This window comes from Epinephelus fuscoguttatus, linkage group LG13, assembly GCF_011397635.1.
Source record: "Epinephelus fuscoguttatus linkage group LG13, E.fuscoguttatus.final_Chr_v1".
NCBI lineage: Eukaryota > Metazoa > Chordata > Actinopteri > Perciformes > Serranidae > Epinephelus > Epinephelus fuscoguttatus.
The window spans coordinates 36,862,214-36,878,766 of record NC_064764.1 but is presented as its reverse complement, the minus strand read 5'-3'; the positions used below and the strand labels follow the sequence as shown (position 1 = coordinate 36,878,766).

At 42.6% G+C, this 16,553-nt stretch overlaps 1 protein-coding gene across 9 annotated transcripts in view; it reads right to left on the bottom strand.

Moving 5' to 3' along the window:
* The window catches only part of ttn.2 (titin, tandem duplicate 2), a 249,401-nt gene that overhangs the window by 161,876 nt on the left and 70,972 nt on the right, over positions 1-16,553 (bottom strand). For all 9 annotated transcript variants that reach the window (XM_049594294.1, XM_049594295.1, XM_049594296.1 and 6 more), the window contains exons 52-68: positions 14,292-14,573; positions 12,647-12,925; positions 12,275-12,553; positions 11,899-12,177; positions 11,526-11,813; positions 11,158-11,436; positions 10,546-10,827; positions 8,927-9,205; positions 8,535-8,816; positions 8,145-8,423; positions 5,264-5,551; positions 3,858-4,136; positions 2,979-3,260; positions 1,831-2,109; positions 1,181-1,468; positions 611-898; positions 229-519 (exon numbers count right to left, since the gene is read on the bottom strand). In XM_049594294.1, the coding sequence (XP_049450251.1) occupies positions 229-519; positions 611-898; positions 1,181-1,468; positions 1,831-2,109; positions 2,979-3,260; positions 3,858-4,136; positions 5,264-5,551; positions 8,145-8,423; positions 8,535-8,816; positions 8,927-9,205; positions 10,546-10,827; positions 11,158-11,436; positions 11,526-11,813; positions 11,899-12,177; positions 12,275-12,553; positions 12,647-12,925; positions 14,292-14,573 (4,803 nt within the window). The remainder of the gene's footprint in view (positions 1-228; positions 520-610; positions 899-1,180; positions 1,469-1,830; positions 2,110-2,978; positions 3,261-3,857; positions 4,137-5,263; positions 5,552-8,144; positions 8,424-8,534; positions 8,817-8,926; positions 9,206-10,545; positions 10,828-11,157; positions 11,437-11,525; positions 11,814-11,898; positions 12,178-12,274; positions 12,554-12,646; positions 12,926-14,291; positions 14,574-16,553) is intronic.

Below are 16,553 nucleotides of genomic sequence, written 5' to 3'. Positions count from 1 at the left end.
TTTTGTGTTGAAGACTATATTAAAGCCATGTTGGTGAACGGCACCTGAACGCCTCGCCATCCTTCCTTCTGCAGAGTGGTCTGGACCACTAGAAGCTAGTTCCCACCTAATAACAACCCAAGCTAAAATTAAAGGTTAATAAGCCAGCGTGTTCCCAACTATGGTTTGGAGCGAGGAGAGAGGTAACAGCTGTATATCAGCTTCCAGCTGCACTGAGTGTGAACCCACCTGAGATTCCCACGACAACGTCACAGGAAATTCTTCCAGCCTCGTTGGAGGCCTGACAGGAATACCTGCCGCTGTCCGTCACCTGGCTGCTCTTGATGCACAGCACGGCCACGTTGCTCTTGAAGCTAATGTCATATTTGTCGGAGCTGTAGATCTCCGTGTTGTCTTTGAACCAGCTGATGGACATGGGCTGCGAGCCGGACACTCGGCCCTCGATCTTCACCAGTTTGCCCTCCATGTCCTCAATGTTCTCTGATGGCTTCTTGGTGAACACCGGAGGGTTTTTACGCTCTGAGAGAGGAGGAAGGAGGAAGTGATGGTGAGGACAGGAAGTGTGTTCTGTGTAAATGAAGAGAGGGTGGAGGTGGTGGTTGATAAATACCTTTGACAGTGATGTCAGAGGAGCAGGAGTCCTTGCCCATGTCGTTGGAGGCGTGACAGAAGTACCTCCCTGTGTCACCTTTATCTGCCTTCAGGATGGTCAGGTGGGGCGTGTTCTCCACACAGCTGATCTTATAGTTCCCCCCGGAGCGGATATCTTTATGGTCTTTGGACCATGTGACCTTAATGGGGGTGGAGCCAGTCATGTGGCACTCAAGCTCAATGCTGTCGCCCACCGTCACCTCCTGTGGTGCCAACTTCCTGTCAAAGACTGGCGGGTATCTGGGTTCTGGAGAGATGGTGGAAGAACGAAAATATTAATATCAGACAGACAGAGAGAAACAGAGACACGTGTGATTCCTTTAAGCTGAAAATATTTTCTTAAACAAACATGTCATCTACGTGACGAGTACGACACTTTGCCTGATTTTCATGCTGTACAGGAGACAAACTCCAGTCAGAAAGTGAGCTGAAGTTGATTTGAGGATTTAAAAAGGAGGTCATAGGTGAAACATCAGACTGATGTGTTAACCTCCATTAACCCCGTGCAGTACGTAGACGCAGCACAGACCTTGCAGCGTGAGCTTGGCTCTGCAGGAGGCGGTGCCCACGCTGTTGGTGGCCACACAGGTGTACTCTCCGGAGTGCCTCATCTCGCCGCGGCTGATCTCCAACACAGCCGTGTTGTCATCGTACAGCATGGAGAACTCGCCTCCGTGTCTCAGAGGCTCGCCATCTTTCAGCCAAGACACCTCGATGGGTGATGAGCCGGCGACGCGGCACTCGAAGCGGACTGGCTGACCCTTTGTCTGCTGCAGGCTGGTGATCTTCTTCGGGAAGGATGGTGGCGTTTTTGCCTCTGGAGACGAAAAAGATGGAGGAAAGGTTATTTACAGGAAAGTACATTGACATAATTTAACCAAATTTTATTCAAACTTTTTGTGGCTCCAGACTCACCTGGTGATACACCTGTTTTGTTTTAATTATTTTTTTACCTCCATTTTTACTAAATCATATCCGTTTCTGTCTTTTTATCACTTTGTGATTTTATATTATAAATTAATATATTCACGAAAGAATAAAAAAAACCTGCTTTAGAAATAGTTTGTGTTATTTCATGTTATTTTCAGAAATATGATTCTCACTTTAGTCGTGTTTATTTTTAAGTCAAACCTGTTAAATGACACAACTTTAGAGTGGACATTAGAATCAGGTGTTTACCGAGCACGTTGAGTTTGCAGGTGGAGGAGGCGGAGCCTATCTTGTTCTCTGCCTTGCAGGTATACTCTCCGATGTCAGCCTTGGTGGCTTTGCTGAGCTTCAGACAGGCCACGCCCTTGGAGTACTCTAGCTTGCAGGTGGGGCTGGACCGCACCTTTCCATCGGCCTTGAACCATGACACCTTGATCTCAGGTGTGCCGGCCACTTGACACTTCAGACACACACTGTCACCTGAGGTTACCTCCATGGGCTCCAGGGACTCCACGAAGTACGGTGGCTCTGCGGGAACAAACGGCAGAGAACATGTGAGTGAAAGCTGACACCTGCTGGACTTTACAGGTACTGCAGAGACTAACTGAGGACAATCTGTGACCCCCAAATTCCACCAGATGCGTGCTGGTTGCGTCTGCGCTCCGGAACGGCGGCAGAGCCGATACGTTTCAATTCTAGTCAATGTGTGTGTTTCCACCGGCTGTGCTGCGTTCAGGCTCCGTCACAGCTGCGGCACTCTGGAGCCCTCCACAACAGATACGCAGGACTTCTATGTTTGCCGGACGCCAAAGCACAGCGCAGCAATTCAGCTAGGAGCAGATCGTGCGGGGCAGGAAGTCGTGCACAGAAACAAAATAAAACATCCGGTTAATTTTCAAAATAAAATACAAAGTCTTCACAGCGGATCATATTTCCCTGCACTACACCTTGAAAACATCATAATGGGCGGAGGCAGGCCTGAAGTCAACAGTTCAGAGGTTTTCAGACATCATTTCACCCCGTTATTAATCACTACTCCTCTGGTTTTGTGGTTCTGTTTACAGAAACTACATCTTGTTATATCGCGTGATTATGCGTGAATTCACGAGAAATCGTGGGTCCTCGTGTCTTCCGATGTCCGGTGGAGCTGCACAGCAAATGCAGCCGGTGGGTGTTGACGAACGGCGAAGCACGCAGCGGATAACCAGCGCAGCCGTTCCGCAACAGACACGCACCCAGTGGAATTCCGGCGTGACCGTTCTGTCTTTAGTTTGTCAAAAGGACGTGTCTTGGTGGATCATCACAGAATCAGTGCTTGAAGTTTCCACAGAGACACACAGAAACAGTAAAATCTCTGAAACAACAACAGCAGACAGATTATGACAAGTTAAACTGACCGAGGATGGACACGGCTGCGTCACACATGTCCTTCCCGGCGTCATTGGACACTTCGCAGGAGTATCTTCCGGCGGCCTCCTTGTCGTCAGTGCTCAGACACTCAAGGATGCAGGAGTTCTCAGTCGTGGTGATGTTGTATTTGTAGGAAGCGAAGATCTGCTGGCCATCTTTGTACCAGTTCACTGTGATTTTAGGAGTTCCGGTGTACTTACACTCCAACGTTAACGGTTTGCCTTTCTCCACTGACACGTCCTTCAGCTTCTTAGAGAAGGCTGCCGGCTCTGAGTGACACAACCAAACACAGAGTTTAATTCAGAAAGAGGATGTTATGAGACGACAAACAGAGAGAATTAGAGTGTTAGAAAAATACTGATTAACGTCAATGTTGAAAGGAACATTTTTTGACTGTAACTAGAGGTGGAACCAGCCGAGTCACTGGGCCTCGTGCAGGAACAATGTACCAACAAATTTTCATATCCATTTGTTCTTATTGTGTTAGTACCTAGTAGTAGTTGGGCCCAGTGTTACAGTTCAAACTACCCAGCAGTATAAAAAGAGTTTTAATGAGCTTCTCTGCATCACAAACTTTAATACAGTAATGTAATATGTAATAAAATAACAACACCAGAAAACATCCTGCCTCATACTAACTACTTTTTGCTACTTGCAGTTTATTTTGCTGTAGATACTGAACTTTTACACCTGTAGCAGGAATCAAGTGCTGTGTGAAGTGACTGGTATGTTGTTCAGTACCACTGCATGCTCCCTTAACTGAGCTACCAAAAGTCTGGATCCACGTAATGGTGCAAAAACAGTCACACTTCACTTACAGATTTTGGGATTATAGAGGAGAAATATGACGTCAGTGTCAGACTGACCTTTGATGGTGAGATTAACTGGACAGCTCTCCTTTCCTGCATCATTAATGATCTGACAGGTGTACTCTCCAGCGTGAGATTTGTCCACTTTGAAGAGCTCCAGAATAACTTGGTTATCCTTCAGGGAGAAATCACAGCCCTGTCCAGGCATAATCTCCTTTGTTCCTCTGAACCACTTCAGTTTAAGTGGCGCGCTGCCTTTCACCATGGCTGAGAACGTCACATTAGAGCCGGGCTTGGCTTCCACCGGCTGTGGCGGCACCACGAACGATGGAGGTTCTGGATAAAAGCGACAGTAACAGATCAAACATGGTGGAATCTGAGTGTTAAACGACAGAGTGGTGCAGGAATGAGTCCCAAAACCCCGAAATGAGTTAGCATGTTAGCACTTCCTGTTCCCTTGTCTTGAAGTCAGTGTTTTTTTTTTAAATGTGTCTGTAGTTAACACAAGATTTCACAATATTGTTCTACGACATAAAATTCATAAGTAAACACCCCACTGTACATTTTGAAGCTTTTATGTTCCAATTTTTTTCCCAAATATTGACAATGTAATTTTGATACTTTTAAAAATTTGGGAAGGGAAACTGCTTCCCAAATTTCAGCAATTTTCCAAATTTTAGCCATGTAATTTTGGCATTCTAAAAATAATATTTTGGCATTTTGCCTTCCAAATTTTGGCAATTTTCCAAATTTTGGCATTTTTAAACAAAACAAGCCTTCAAAATTTTACAAATTCGCCTCCCACATTTGGGTATTTTCCTAATTAGGTGATGTAATTTTTGATTTTTAAAGAAAACATGTCTTCCTAACTTTGCCTTTAACTTCCAAATTTGTGTATTTTCAAAATTCTACCAATTTCATTTTTGGCATTTTCTAAAGGGAAACATGCCTTCCAAATTTTGGCAATGTAATTTTGACATTAAATTGTAAAAATTACACCATTTTTCATAGCCTGACACTGCAAAGACAGAAATTATTGTTGATTTTTCACAAATTCCAACAAGCCTTAGACGCATCATGTAGTACAAGTACTGTACTAACATTTGAGGTACTTGTATTTTACTAAAGTATTTTCATTTCATTCTACATCTAAGAGTTACATATTGGACTTTTTACTGCACTTCATTTGTCCAACAGCTTTAGTTCCCTCCTGTCCAGTAAAAAGCATGGATTTCTAGATGTCTTTATGCAGGACATTTGTGAATAACTGTCAGACCTGTTATCTGTTGATATATCAACTCTTTAAACCCTCTTGGATCAGCTGTAAAAGTCGTCGTCACAAAGCTGATAACAGGCTGTTTTTCTGACTTTTTAGAGACACATGGTTCTCACAGGAGAAACATATGATCTTACAGAATCTGATGTGTTGCTGTGGATTAAACTACCCAGCAGTAGTTTCTGACCTTTAACCACCAGCGAGGCCGTGGTCTCACTGGATCCGGCCTTGTTGACAGCTTTACATTTATAAACTCCAGAGTCGGACAGCTTCAGTGTGGCCACTCTGAGTGAGCAGCTGTTGCTACTGAATGAAATCTCATAGTTTGGTCCGCTCTGAATCTCCTCCCCATCATGGTACCAGAAGATGGTAAAAGGTGGGGAGCCCGACACTTTGCACTCCAACTCTCCGGCTGTTCCTACCACTGTTTGACAATCCCTCAACTTCCTTGAGAAGCTTGGAGGGATGATCTTATCTGTTGGGAAGGAAACGAGGGGTTAATGCTGCATCGCAACAAACAAACACAAGTGTAAATGTGCTGTCATTATACCTTACATTATACCTCTGTGCTTTTTGGTACAAACTATTGAAAACTGTCAAGTGCTTAAAGCTGACCTGAATGTCTGGTGAGACTAAAGGAATACTTCACAACCAAAATGCCAATTTTTAGATCACTTACTCACCTCATGTTGCATTATATTCATAAAGAAAACTTTGTTTTTCTCTCAGTGAACAAAGAATCCAAAAGAGGTAAACACTCTTGATGGACTGAAGTAAACAGGGTCCACGTTTAACAACACACTTTTCTTTTTAAACTTCATGCTGCTGAAACTCTTTTGATTTTATGATTTACAGTCTTATATCCATTATGTCTATTTCTATGTGAAGCACTCAGTGGCTATACTGCCCTTATTGTAAAGCACCCTGTGTTGCATTTCTCGTATGAAAAGTGCCATATAAATGGAGTTTATTACTATTATTATTACTATTATAACAGTAAAGCTATATCAAAACATCTGTTTACAAATTCTCAAACAACTCGGACAGCATAATCCAAGTCTCATTTATCCAGTCGGAATTATCAGAAAAACGAGTTCCCATCTGGGAAAATTCACATGGACACTCAAGTCAGAACAACCATTTGAAAGTGGACTAAATTTTGGAACACAAGTTACTGAGTTGAGGTCATATATGAAGAAACATGGTGGACCAGAGAAAATGTTTGGTTGGAAATTGCCCTCCAAATTTTGGTGTTTTGTCTTCTGAATTTTGGCAATTGCTTTCCAAATAATGGTGACGTCATTTTGGCATTTAAATTGCAAAATTACACCATGTTTTGTAGCCTGAAACTGTGAAAAAACAGAAATGATTGTAAAATATTAAACAAGCGTGTGTTTGAACTCTGTTTTTTACGTACACATGTGCTCAGGCACGCTGAGGGTGTGCTACTCGTGTTTTATCCTGCATTCATGTAGTGTCAGAATAGTCAGACAAATTAGTTCCTGACTGGGAAAATTCACGTGAATACTCCCTCAAGTCCGAACAACCATTTGAAAGTAGGCGAAAACTTTGAGTTGCCGAGCTGAGGTCATATATGAACAAACATAGTGGACCACGGAAAATGTCTGGTTGATGGTAAAATATCGCATGTCAACTTTTTTCTCATGTGATTTGCTATTAGATTATAACCATTGTTGCTGTCTCTATAGAGTGACCCATATTAGGTGGAAAAGTTATTTAATAGCATTTGTCAGTAAAGCAATATTTTAGTGGTTTTAGTGAATGAACTGTTGCAGCTACCGGTCTGGGACAAAAATCACTTTGTAATAAAATGCTTTAAACTGTTAACATGATGTTTAACTGCTCTAAGCAATAAAATACATCTTCTCTGTTGCACCCATGTCATCTCCACATTTATAGAAGTATTTCCCAACTCAGGAAATGGGACCATCCAAGGAGCACATGAATGTAGCATTATACTGCAGTGTTTAAGTGAAAATAAATGTGTTTATAAAGTATTAATTATATGACTGGATAAATGAGACTTGAATTATAATGCTTGAGTTGTGTGTGTCTGTAACAGTGGCATAAATATAGACGGTGTAGGCAGTGCGGTTGCATTGGGCCAGTGAGGTGGTGGGGCCCATGGAGAGAGCAGCCCCTCATGAGTGACTGCTGACTTGAAAATGTGCCTGTGTTCAAAGCTCTCTTATTAAATTAAAACAGTGCGATTTGCTATATATGCCCTTGAAAAAGGTAAACCCATCTGTGTCATGTTTTTTTTTTTATTTTTTTGTAAATAATCGGTAGCATCTATGACAAAATTATATGATTATTCCAAATAATTAACATTGTTAAACTGAATTAATAATTTCTTATTTTCTTTGGTATTTTTTGTCACGTAGAGATATTATTATATTATTATATTATTGCTGGGTCTTACATATGTTGATGTTATTCAATGTCAAGTCTCTGATCATGTGACGAGATGATAGTGCACAATAGCACCAGGGCCTGTCATAATAGCGTGTAGCCGAGCCCAAGTACCTTACACCACTGCTCTGTAAACAGAGTTTATAGTTCCAGTAATATAGTAATAAAGTTTTGCTGTTGTCATACATGGTCTCTGTTTCATGATGAATGTTCATCTTTTTTGATTTCTCTGTTCACAATGGAGGCAAAAAAGAGGATTTAAGTAACACCCAGTGAGTAACGGATACAATACTATAATAAATAATTTTTAATGAGTTTATTGACTTTTAGACTGGGTGGTGTTTACGCTTGTTGTATGGCTGTTTGTGTTTAAGGATGTTTTAACATTTGAGAGCTTTGCTTCTGTTAAACTTTAAAAAGGTTTGTACACAATGGCAGATCTAAGGGAGGTTAAGGGAGGGGCAGTGTCCCTTTGCCCCCCAGCTGTGGCAAATATTTCCATACATTTATCTCCAGAGGTAGGAGACTGTGATTATTTATAGCAAGTAATAAATAAAATCATCAGATCTACAGTAATTTTGGTATTGCAACTAAATCCCAAGTAATCGAAGTCCAAGTATGAGGAGGAGACTAACCTAAGACAGTGAGATTAATTTTACTCAGGTCCTTCCCGACCTGGTTCATAACCTCAAACGTATATTCTCCAGAGTCCATTTTCTCAGCAGAGAGAACATTTAGGCTGGAAATCATCTGAGAAAATGAGATTTTGTATTTCCTCCCAGAGGCCAGCTCGACACCATCCTTGAACCATTTTGGTGTGAGCTCTGGGGTTCCACGCACTTTGACCTCAAGGGCGGCAATATCGCCCGCCGTCACGCTCAGAGTGTCAGGCTTGTCCACGATCATAGCGGGTTCTGGAAATCAACAGAGAGGAAGCAAAATATGTTCTTAATCAAACCTGTAGGAGAGAAGGTTGAAAAAAACTGACAGGGAACAGAGAAAGAGAGAATTATATGATTACGAACCTAGAACAGTCAAGTTAGCGAAACACTCCACATTCCCAGCATCGTTTCTGAGTTGGCAGGTGTATTTGCCTGCCGTGGTTGCATCAGCCTTAAACACTTTAAGAGCGACCTGGTTGTTCTCAAAGGTGATTTTCCTGTTGTCACCGTCCCTGAGAATGTGATCCTTGTCCTGAACCCAGGACACAGTAATGGGTTCAGAGCCTTTAACAGTGGCCACAAGGGTCACCTCCTCTCCCATATTCACTGTCATGTTTGACAGTTTCTTCACAAACGACGGTGGCTCTGAGAAGAGGAGAAAAACAGCGCAGAAGGCAAAGTCAGCAAGGTGACAAAATAACCTGAAAATGGAATGCTTATGATTTCCATTTGAGACCATCGCAGTTTCTACTGACCTCTGAGTTTAACTGACGTCTGGCAGGTGTCACTTCCTACACTGTTTGACACTTTGCACTCGTATTCACCGGCATCCGTGGGCTCTATCCCAATGACATGCAGCGTAGCCGAGCTGCCCTCACTCACCATCTTATACTTCCTGCTTTCCATCAGAGGTTTCCTGTCTTTGAACCAGGTGATCTGGAACGGAGCTGTACCACTCATCTCACAGTACAGACTCACGTCCTTACCCTTAAGCCCTTCAATGGGCTGAGGTACTTTGACAAAAGATGGTGGGTCTACAAAAAGATCAGGAAACTGTTAAAGAGGCATACACTGGAAAAGAATCCATGGCGAAATCTTGAAGCTGAAATCCGTAACATGTCATGTCCTGTCACGCTTGGAAGTGGCAAAAGGCCCAAGGCTAAGATGGTGGCGTTGTTAAGGAAGTTTGCTGGAACTACAGCTAAGATGGCGTGTTGCTGAGGGGAGGTGGTTGGAACTACAGTCAAGGCTGCTGAGTTGTAAATATTTAATGAAGTACAACTCCGATAGCAGAGAATTCATCCATCTATAGTCCAGATAGCGGACTTGGGAATGTTTGATGGAACTACAGCTAACCTAGCGACGTTGTTTTGGGAAGTTGTTGGAGGTCCAGTTAGGCTGAGATGGTGGAGTTGTTGTAGAAGGATCATGTAACAACTAAAACAACTAAGGAGTCGTACACATCGCGTTATTTGCGCCCTCAAATTCATCGTTTTCACGGAGTTCAGCCTTTGGAATGCAGCAGCATGCACCGCATGCCATGTGACGAGGAATAACCAGTCACAGATATTTTTCCCTTCTTCCATAAATATCAGTCTGTGACAAATACAGAAAGGTTGATCAATTCGGTGCAGGACTGCCACAGCTCTTCATCTCTCCCACAGACAATAGCCCTACACACTTAATAAACAGTGCCTGGAAGAAGATCAGCTCTGCACTCAGGATTTCAGGTAAATAGACTATCATACGGTGCTTGTTGAGGTTGCTTAGCAACCTCAGATGCAAGCTGCCGCCACGCTCTTGAAAGGTACAGTCAAGGCTGCCGAGTTGTAAAAATTTCTTGAAACTACAGCTAAGATAGCAGAATTGATGTGGAATTGGTTAGAACTACCTTCCTGTTAGCAGACTTGTGATTGTTTGGTGGTACTACAGCTAACATGGTGGATTTTTTGGGTAAAGATGGATGTTAAAGCTACAGTCCAGATGGAGTTGTGGAAGTGAACCGAACATAAAGTTGTTGTGGAAAGATGATGAAACTTTAGCTAAGATAGCCGAAATGCTACAACAAAGACTTTGGATTAAATGTGAAATGTTGTTGGGACTACAGCTAAAGTATTTTGGAGGATTTTATATTGAGCTGTTTATTTGACTGAAAATGTTCAAACATGGGCAATCCAACAAGCTGATGGACCCGATTTCCGGCCAGCGCACTATATCATACCATCCCGATTTAAAGGACTTCTAAAGATGTTACGCATTTCAGCTTTAAGCAATACAACAAAACTTTGACTACGACTCCAACACACTGAACAGCCAGTGCATAAGTCAGACCATGAATAATGAATGATGAAGAGGAAGTCAGTGAGAGGCTGACCTTTCACGGTAAGTGTGGTGCTGCAGCTGACACTGCCAGCATCATTCTGAGCTTCGCAGGTGTAAACTCCATCATCATCAAAGCTGGTGGAGAGCAGTTCCAGGACTGCCACTGAGTCAACAAATGATGTCCTGTAGTTGCCCCCATCTGTGACCTTGGTGTCATGTTTGTACCAGGTCACTTTCAGAGGGGCTGTGCCACTGACTTTGCACTCCAGGCGGAGTGACTCACCCTGCTTCACAAACTTAGTGGCAGGGAGTTTCAGCACAAACTCGGGTGGTTCTGCAAAGCCGAAATGAGACATATTAGCTACTGAGGTATGTGCGGAAACTTACGGTTGTTGTTAGAGCAGGCAGGTGGTGAGGAGATGAGATGAGCTGACAATGATGGGTTAGGAACAGAGATGCGATGATTGTGGAAATTGCAGGTGTATCAGAAAGGCAACAAACAGTTCTAGATGAGAAGTTGCAACAGTGAAAAAGCTTCAAATGGTAACAATGAAAGGCTTCAAAAGCTGGGAAAATGTGACAGAGAATCACGAGTTTCAGCCAGCAATGCAGATGTAGATGAACACAGCCACACAAGAGTTGATTGAAAAGATGCAAGTCAAACCTTTGACTTTCAAGTCTGCACTACAGCGTACAGAGCCAGCATCGTTACTGACTTGGCAAGAGTAAACTCCACTCTGGGTGACACCCACTGAATAGAGCTCTAAAAAGCAAGACAGCCCCTCCAGCCCTGTGAAACAAGTGGGCCCGGTCATGAGCTCTGTGTCCTCCTTGAACCATTTGACCGTGAAGGGAGGGGTTCCCTTAAATGTGCCTTTGAAGCGTACAGTGCTGTTGGGTAGAGCCGCCTGGGACTCAGGCAATGTCACAAAGCTGGGAGGTTCTGAAGAGAACAAGACGGACCATGTTAAAGAGGTACTCACCTTTGATTAAGGATTGCATGACCAATCACAATAGAATGCATAGTCTAACCTTTAACCATGAGGGATCCGCTGCACTGACAACTTCCTGCTGCATTGGTCAGTTTGCAAGAGTAGGATCCTGCGTCAGATCTCTCTAGCTGTTCGATTTCAACTGACACAGAATTGTCCTGCTGAATGAGTTTGTGTTTTACACCACTAGAGATTTTGGCCCCATCCTTCTGCCATTCCACAGTGATGGGGTGGGAACCAGATATTTTGCAACATATATGAACAAAGGAGCCCAAAATCTCTTGCATGTCTACGAGGGGTTTGATGAAGCTTGGTGCAATTACTTGTTCTGTTACCAAAAGAATAAGAAAGCAGTTAGACTTTATTCAACATGTCACTATGTACCACAGCAGTTTTATGTTTTTCAAACCAACCTAGTACGATCACTTTGACTTTACAGGTGCAGCTACTGATGTGGTTTGCCACCTCGAAGAGATACTCTCCTTCGTCCTCTTTCTGAGCGGACTGAATCTTTAGGCTGCTGATGTTGTTCTCAAAGGTCAGCTTGTACTGCCTGATGGACTGAAGCTCCCTGCCACCTTTCATCCATTTCACTTTAAGCTCAGGGGAACCTGTTACCTTACAGTCCAGATTGACTGGATCTCCGACTGTAACCTTTATCACTTCAGGTTTCTCTGTGATCTGAGGAGGTTCTACAATGCAAAGCAAAGTCAAACATTCATAACGTTTCTAACAAAGTTAGGACCATAGAAAGATATGAAAACCATGATTGGTTAAGCACAGGTATACCTTGCACCGTTAGGGTGGCAAAGCACTTATCCTGCCCTGCCTCGTTTACCACCTGGCAGGTGTATTTCCCGCTGTGCGTTGCCTCACAGGCAGGAATCCTGAGAGTTGCCACATTGCTCTCAAATGTTCTCTCAATCTTTGGATCCTCCAAAATCCAGTTCTCATCTTTTTGCCATTGTACAGAGAGAGTAGGAGAACCCTTCACAACACACTGAAACTCTGCCTTTTTACCCAGAACAGTGGCAGTGTTCTCAATCCTCTTGGTAAATGTTGGTGGTTCTATCAGACAAAACCAATGACATGTTAAAATAAACAGTCAGTTATCACCTCTGCCAATCAAAATGTGGATTTGTAATTTATGATGAGACAAACCTTTGAGCTTTAGCGTAGTCTTACAAGTACAGCTTCCCACCTCGTTAGCAACAGTACACTGGTATTCACCGACATCTACAGCATCACATTTGTGCACCTCTAGACCCACAATTTCATTCATCTGGGAGAAGCCATGTTTAGCACTGGGTTTGATCTCCTTTGCATCTTTGTGCCACGTAATCTCAAAAGGACCAGTCCCAGCGACCTGACACTCAAAACAGGCACTGGAGCCCTTCACAACATCAGCTGGAGCCAGCTCTCTAATAAATGATGGTGGTTCTGAGGTGAGAGGAAACAAAATGTCACCTACCTTTTGTCAAAACATTTTACGCCACAGATAGACTCCATCAGTAGTTTACGTACCGTGAAACTTCAATTATTTGCCTAAATCACTGAACCCAGCAGGTTTATATTTGGGACAGGCCTTTAAAATCTTTCACACAAAAGTGTAAAGATGTGTGAAGATCAGGAAAACAATCAAATTGTTTATTTAAACCACTTTGAATATTAAGTATGAATACTTGTATAAAATGAGACCTCAGATAATATAACAATTATGAATCATTAATTTGATGTAGCTCCAACAGACAGCACATCAGAGAGAGTGTTACAAAACTTGAGGATTACAACACCCGGTATATTGACACAAATCCTGTTGAAACAATACTCACAACTTGGATACATTTTTATGAAAAACCCTTTTGATTTTTTCGATCTGAGGACCCTTGCAGACTAAAGGATAATGAATAACTTACAGCGTAAATGAGGAATGGACACATAATTTAAGGTAGCCAACAACCCGGTTTTATACATCCAAAGAACTTCTATAAAAAAGAACTGCTTGGCACCCAGACCAGGCCTCTAATTGAGACAGGCCTTTACTTGTCAAAATGTGTAGCCTTGCAAGGCAGGTAAATGGGACTAGGCTTTTAACTGAAGTTTTACGGTACTTTTGGAAGCAAAGTTTCCCATAGAAATGTTTCTAGCTGGCTTGGCACAGAATTGGAACTTTTTAAAGGTCCAGTGTGTAGGATTTAGGGGGATGTATTGTCGGACATGAAATATAATATAATCAGTCTGTTTTCTTTAGTGTATAATCAGCTGAAAATAAGAATCATTGTGTTTTTGTTAGAATGAGACATTTAAATCTACATCGGGAGCAGGTCCTTGTCTATGGAAATCACCATGTTGCACTGCCATGTTTCTACAGTAGCCCAGAACAGACAAACCATATCTATCCATCCATCCATCCATCCATCCATCCATCCATCCTTTTCATCCTTTTCATGTTACCTGCAGGCCAACGTAGGTTCTACTACACACGTGGTGAGGGATGGGATATTCAGCTGGTTGCAGTCTGCAAGCTCACGGCTAGATGCCACTACATCCTGCACACTGGTCCTTTAAGGTCCATTAAGCAATCTGCTGGGCCAGTTAGTCCTTATAAAGGATGCCCCCATTTTTTTAAATAGTGATTTTCAATTTTAAAAAAATCTTTTTAAACTTGGAAATGAAATCAGTGAGATACAGTTCTGTTCTGCAGATAATCTGAGAAGGTCTCCATGATGTTTGGGAAACTTGCATCCGATTCCTGTATCCTTAAAACACTTGCACAGCACACACCATGTCTTTCAACACAACTAACCTTTGACCTTGAGCTCCATGTTGCAGCTCTCACTGCCGGCCTCATTGCGAGCCTCGCAGTAGTAAACCCCACTGTCTTTGGTATCAGGCCCACAGATTTCCAGAGTGGCAACAGAGTTAACAAAGACCATCTTGTATCGGTCACTAGGGCTGATCTCAGAACCTTCCCTGAACCAGTAGATGTCTATCTCAGGTGTGCCAGTCACCTGGCACTCAAACACTTTACTCTGACCAGGACGGACCACAGACATACGAGCTGGTGTTCGTGTGAACTTAGGGGGTTCTAAGAAACAAAATAAAAAGTTAGATGTCACGATGAGCCAGACAACCAGGGGAATACTCTGATCTCTGTAAAGCTGACAATGTATATGTTTCCATCCAAATGTTAACATTTGAAGCAAAGTGTTTCTATCAGTTGTTTTTGTGTGAATACCCTGAAGAGGATAACAGGAGTTTCTCTTTGACTGACTTTTACAGTTCAGCAAAGCATTTTGGAACCTTTGTGGAATTCCTTGTTGTCATGTTGGAGCTGTCGTAAGTATGGAGAGATTCTCAAAAAACAGAGCTACAAAGGGTCATATATACAGTGCAGTATGGATGACCTCTTTTTCTTCTTCTTGTTTCATTAAAGGGCAGATCCCAATCAATACTCTGTCACGGTGGTTTTAAACCAGAGGTTTGGGCACTCTCAGGGGACCTTGAGGGAGTTCCAGGACAACCTCATCTCATTCTGAAGTCAAAATCTGGTGCTTGGTCAATGACTTCCAGTGTCTGATACGATAACAAAAGCTGTCCTTTCACGTCAGCATGATACATGGCTGGTGGCGTCAGGGGGAAATACGGCGGGACAACAACGAAAATTAAGGTGGTGCAAGTCCGAGTAGAGTGGGAGGGGTGGTGGATGGGTCCAATAACCACCAACTGTCACCAGGGAGGCCACTGTTTCCCGTAAGATTGAAGCCAAACCCTGTTGTTTATTCTTAAACCCAACAATGTTTTTGTGTTGGCTAAACCTAACCACATACATTTGTTGTTGAAGGAAAAGTTTTCTACCAACGTAGTGTGTTTATTTTGAAAGAAACTGTAAAATTCCTGTGAAAACAGAAGTGAACTTTAAAAACAGACAATTGCATGTAACAGGCTGACACGGCATCCCAGAACCTCAACAACCAGGGATCCAGGGTACTTGCACATCATATCTCAACGTGGAAAGTCCATAACCAAACATCGATATGTGACAAGGTCGAAGTGAGAATGTGTTGTCCAGGGGTCCCCAGAAAAATAGGAAATAGTTTATTTTCACTATTTAATTCACTATAGAAGAAAGTCCAAGGTGGGTAAGAGTCATAACAGTCAGTACGTTTACATGGACAGTTTAATTCCACTTTCATTCGAAATGAAAGGCCATTCCGATTAAAAGTGGTCATATAAACGGTCATTCTGATTGAAAAATGGTCATTCCGATTGCAAATTAAATCCCATTAAAGGGGGTGGATTATTCTGTTTGTCATTCCGAATGAAAGAATTTTGTGTGCATGTAAATGCTCATTCCTCTTTAAGTTCATTCCGGTCTTTCTGCGCATGCTCGTTTCCTTGCCATTTTGGCATGATGGCATATTTAGCGCGCATATCAACAGGCTGAGATAGAGCAGTCGGACTCGTTGCACTTACCGGTTTTCATTCGCCAAAGCACGGTCTTCTATCTTCCTTCTTCGACCTTCTACCTCTCTTCTCCTCCTCAACAGATGAAGCATTAGCAGAACAAGGTTGTTGTCGTACTGCTGCTTCAAGAATATAAGCAAAACAAGGCCGAAAAAGGCACTAAGAACGGCGTCGTCAAGCATCTTGTTATCCGGAGCGAGGACTACAGTGTTTTCTTCGGGTAAACGTAAACACATAACATCCGTCCCGCCCCCTATCCAATCAGAAACCTTCCCTGCCCCAAACCTTGCGCAGACCCGAATAAAGGCGATTAAACTGATCTCCCATGTAAACCCTCATTCGGAATGAATATTTCTCATGTAAACTACCTGGAAACACTTTAATTCCGAATGATTTTATTCAGATTTATTCCATTCTGAATGAGAAGCTATCATGTAACCGTAGCCACTGACTGTCCTGATCATAGGTTTCACTTCTTCGACGGTTATCTCCTCAACTGTGGTTGATAACAATAGAATTATGGTCTAAAACATATTTAACAACCAAAATCTTGTCAGACAGAGGTCACTAAAGTGAAATTTTATCAAATGAGGGTCCATGA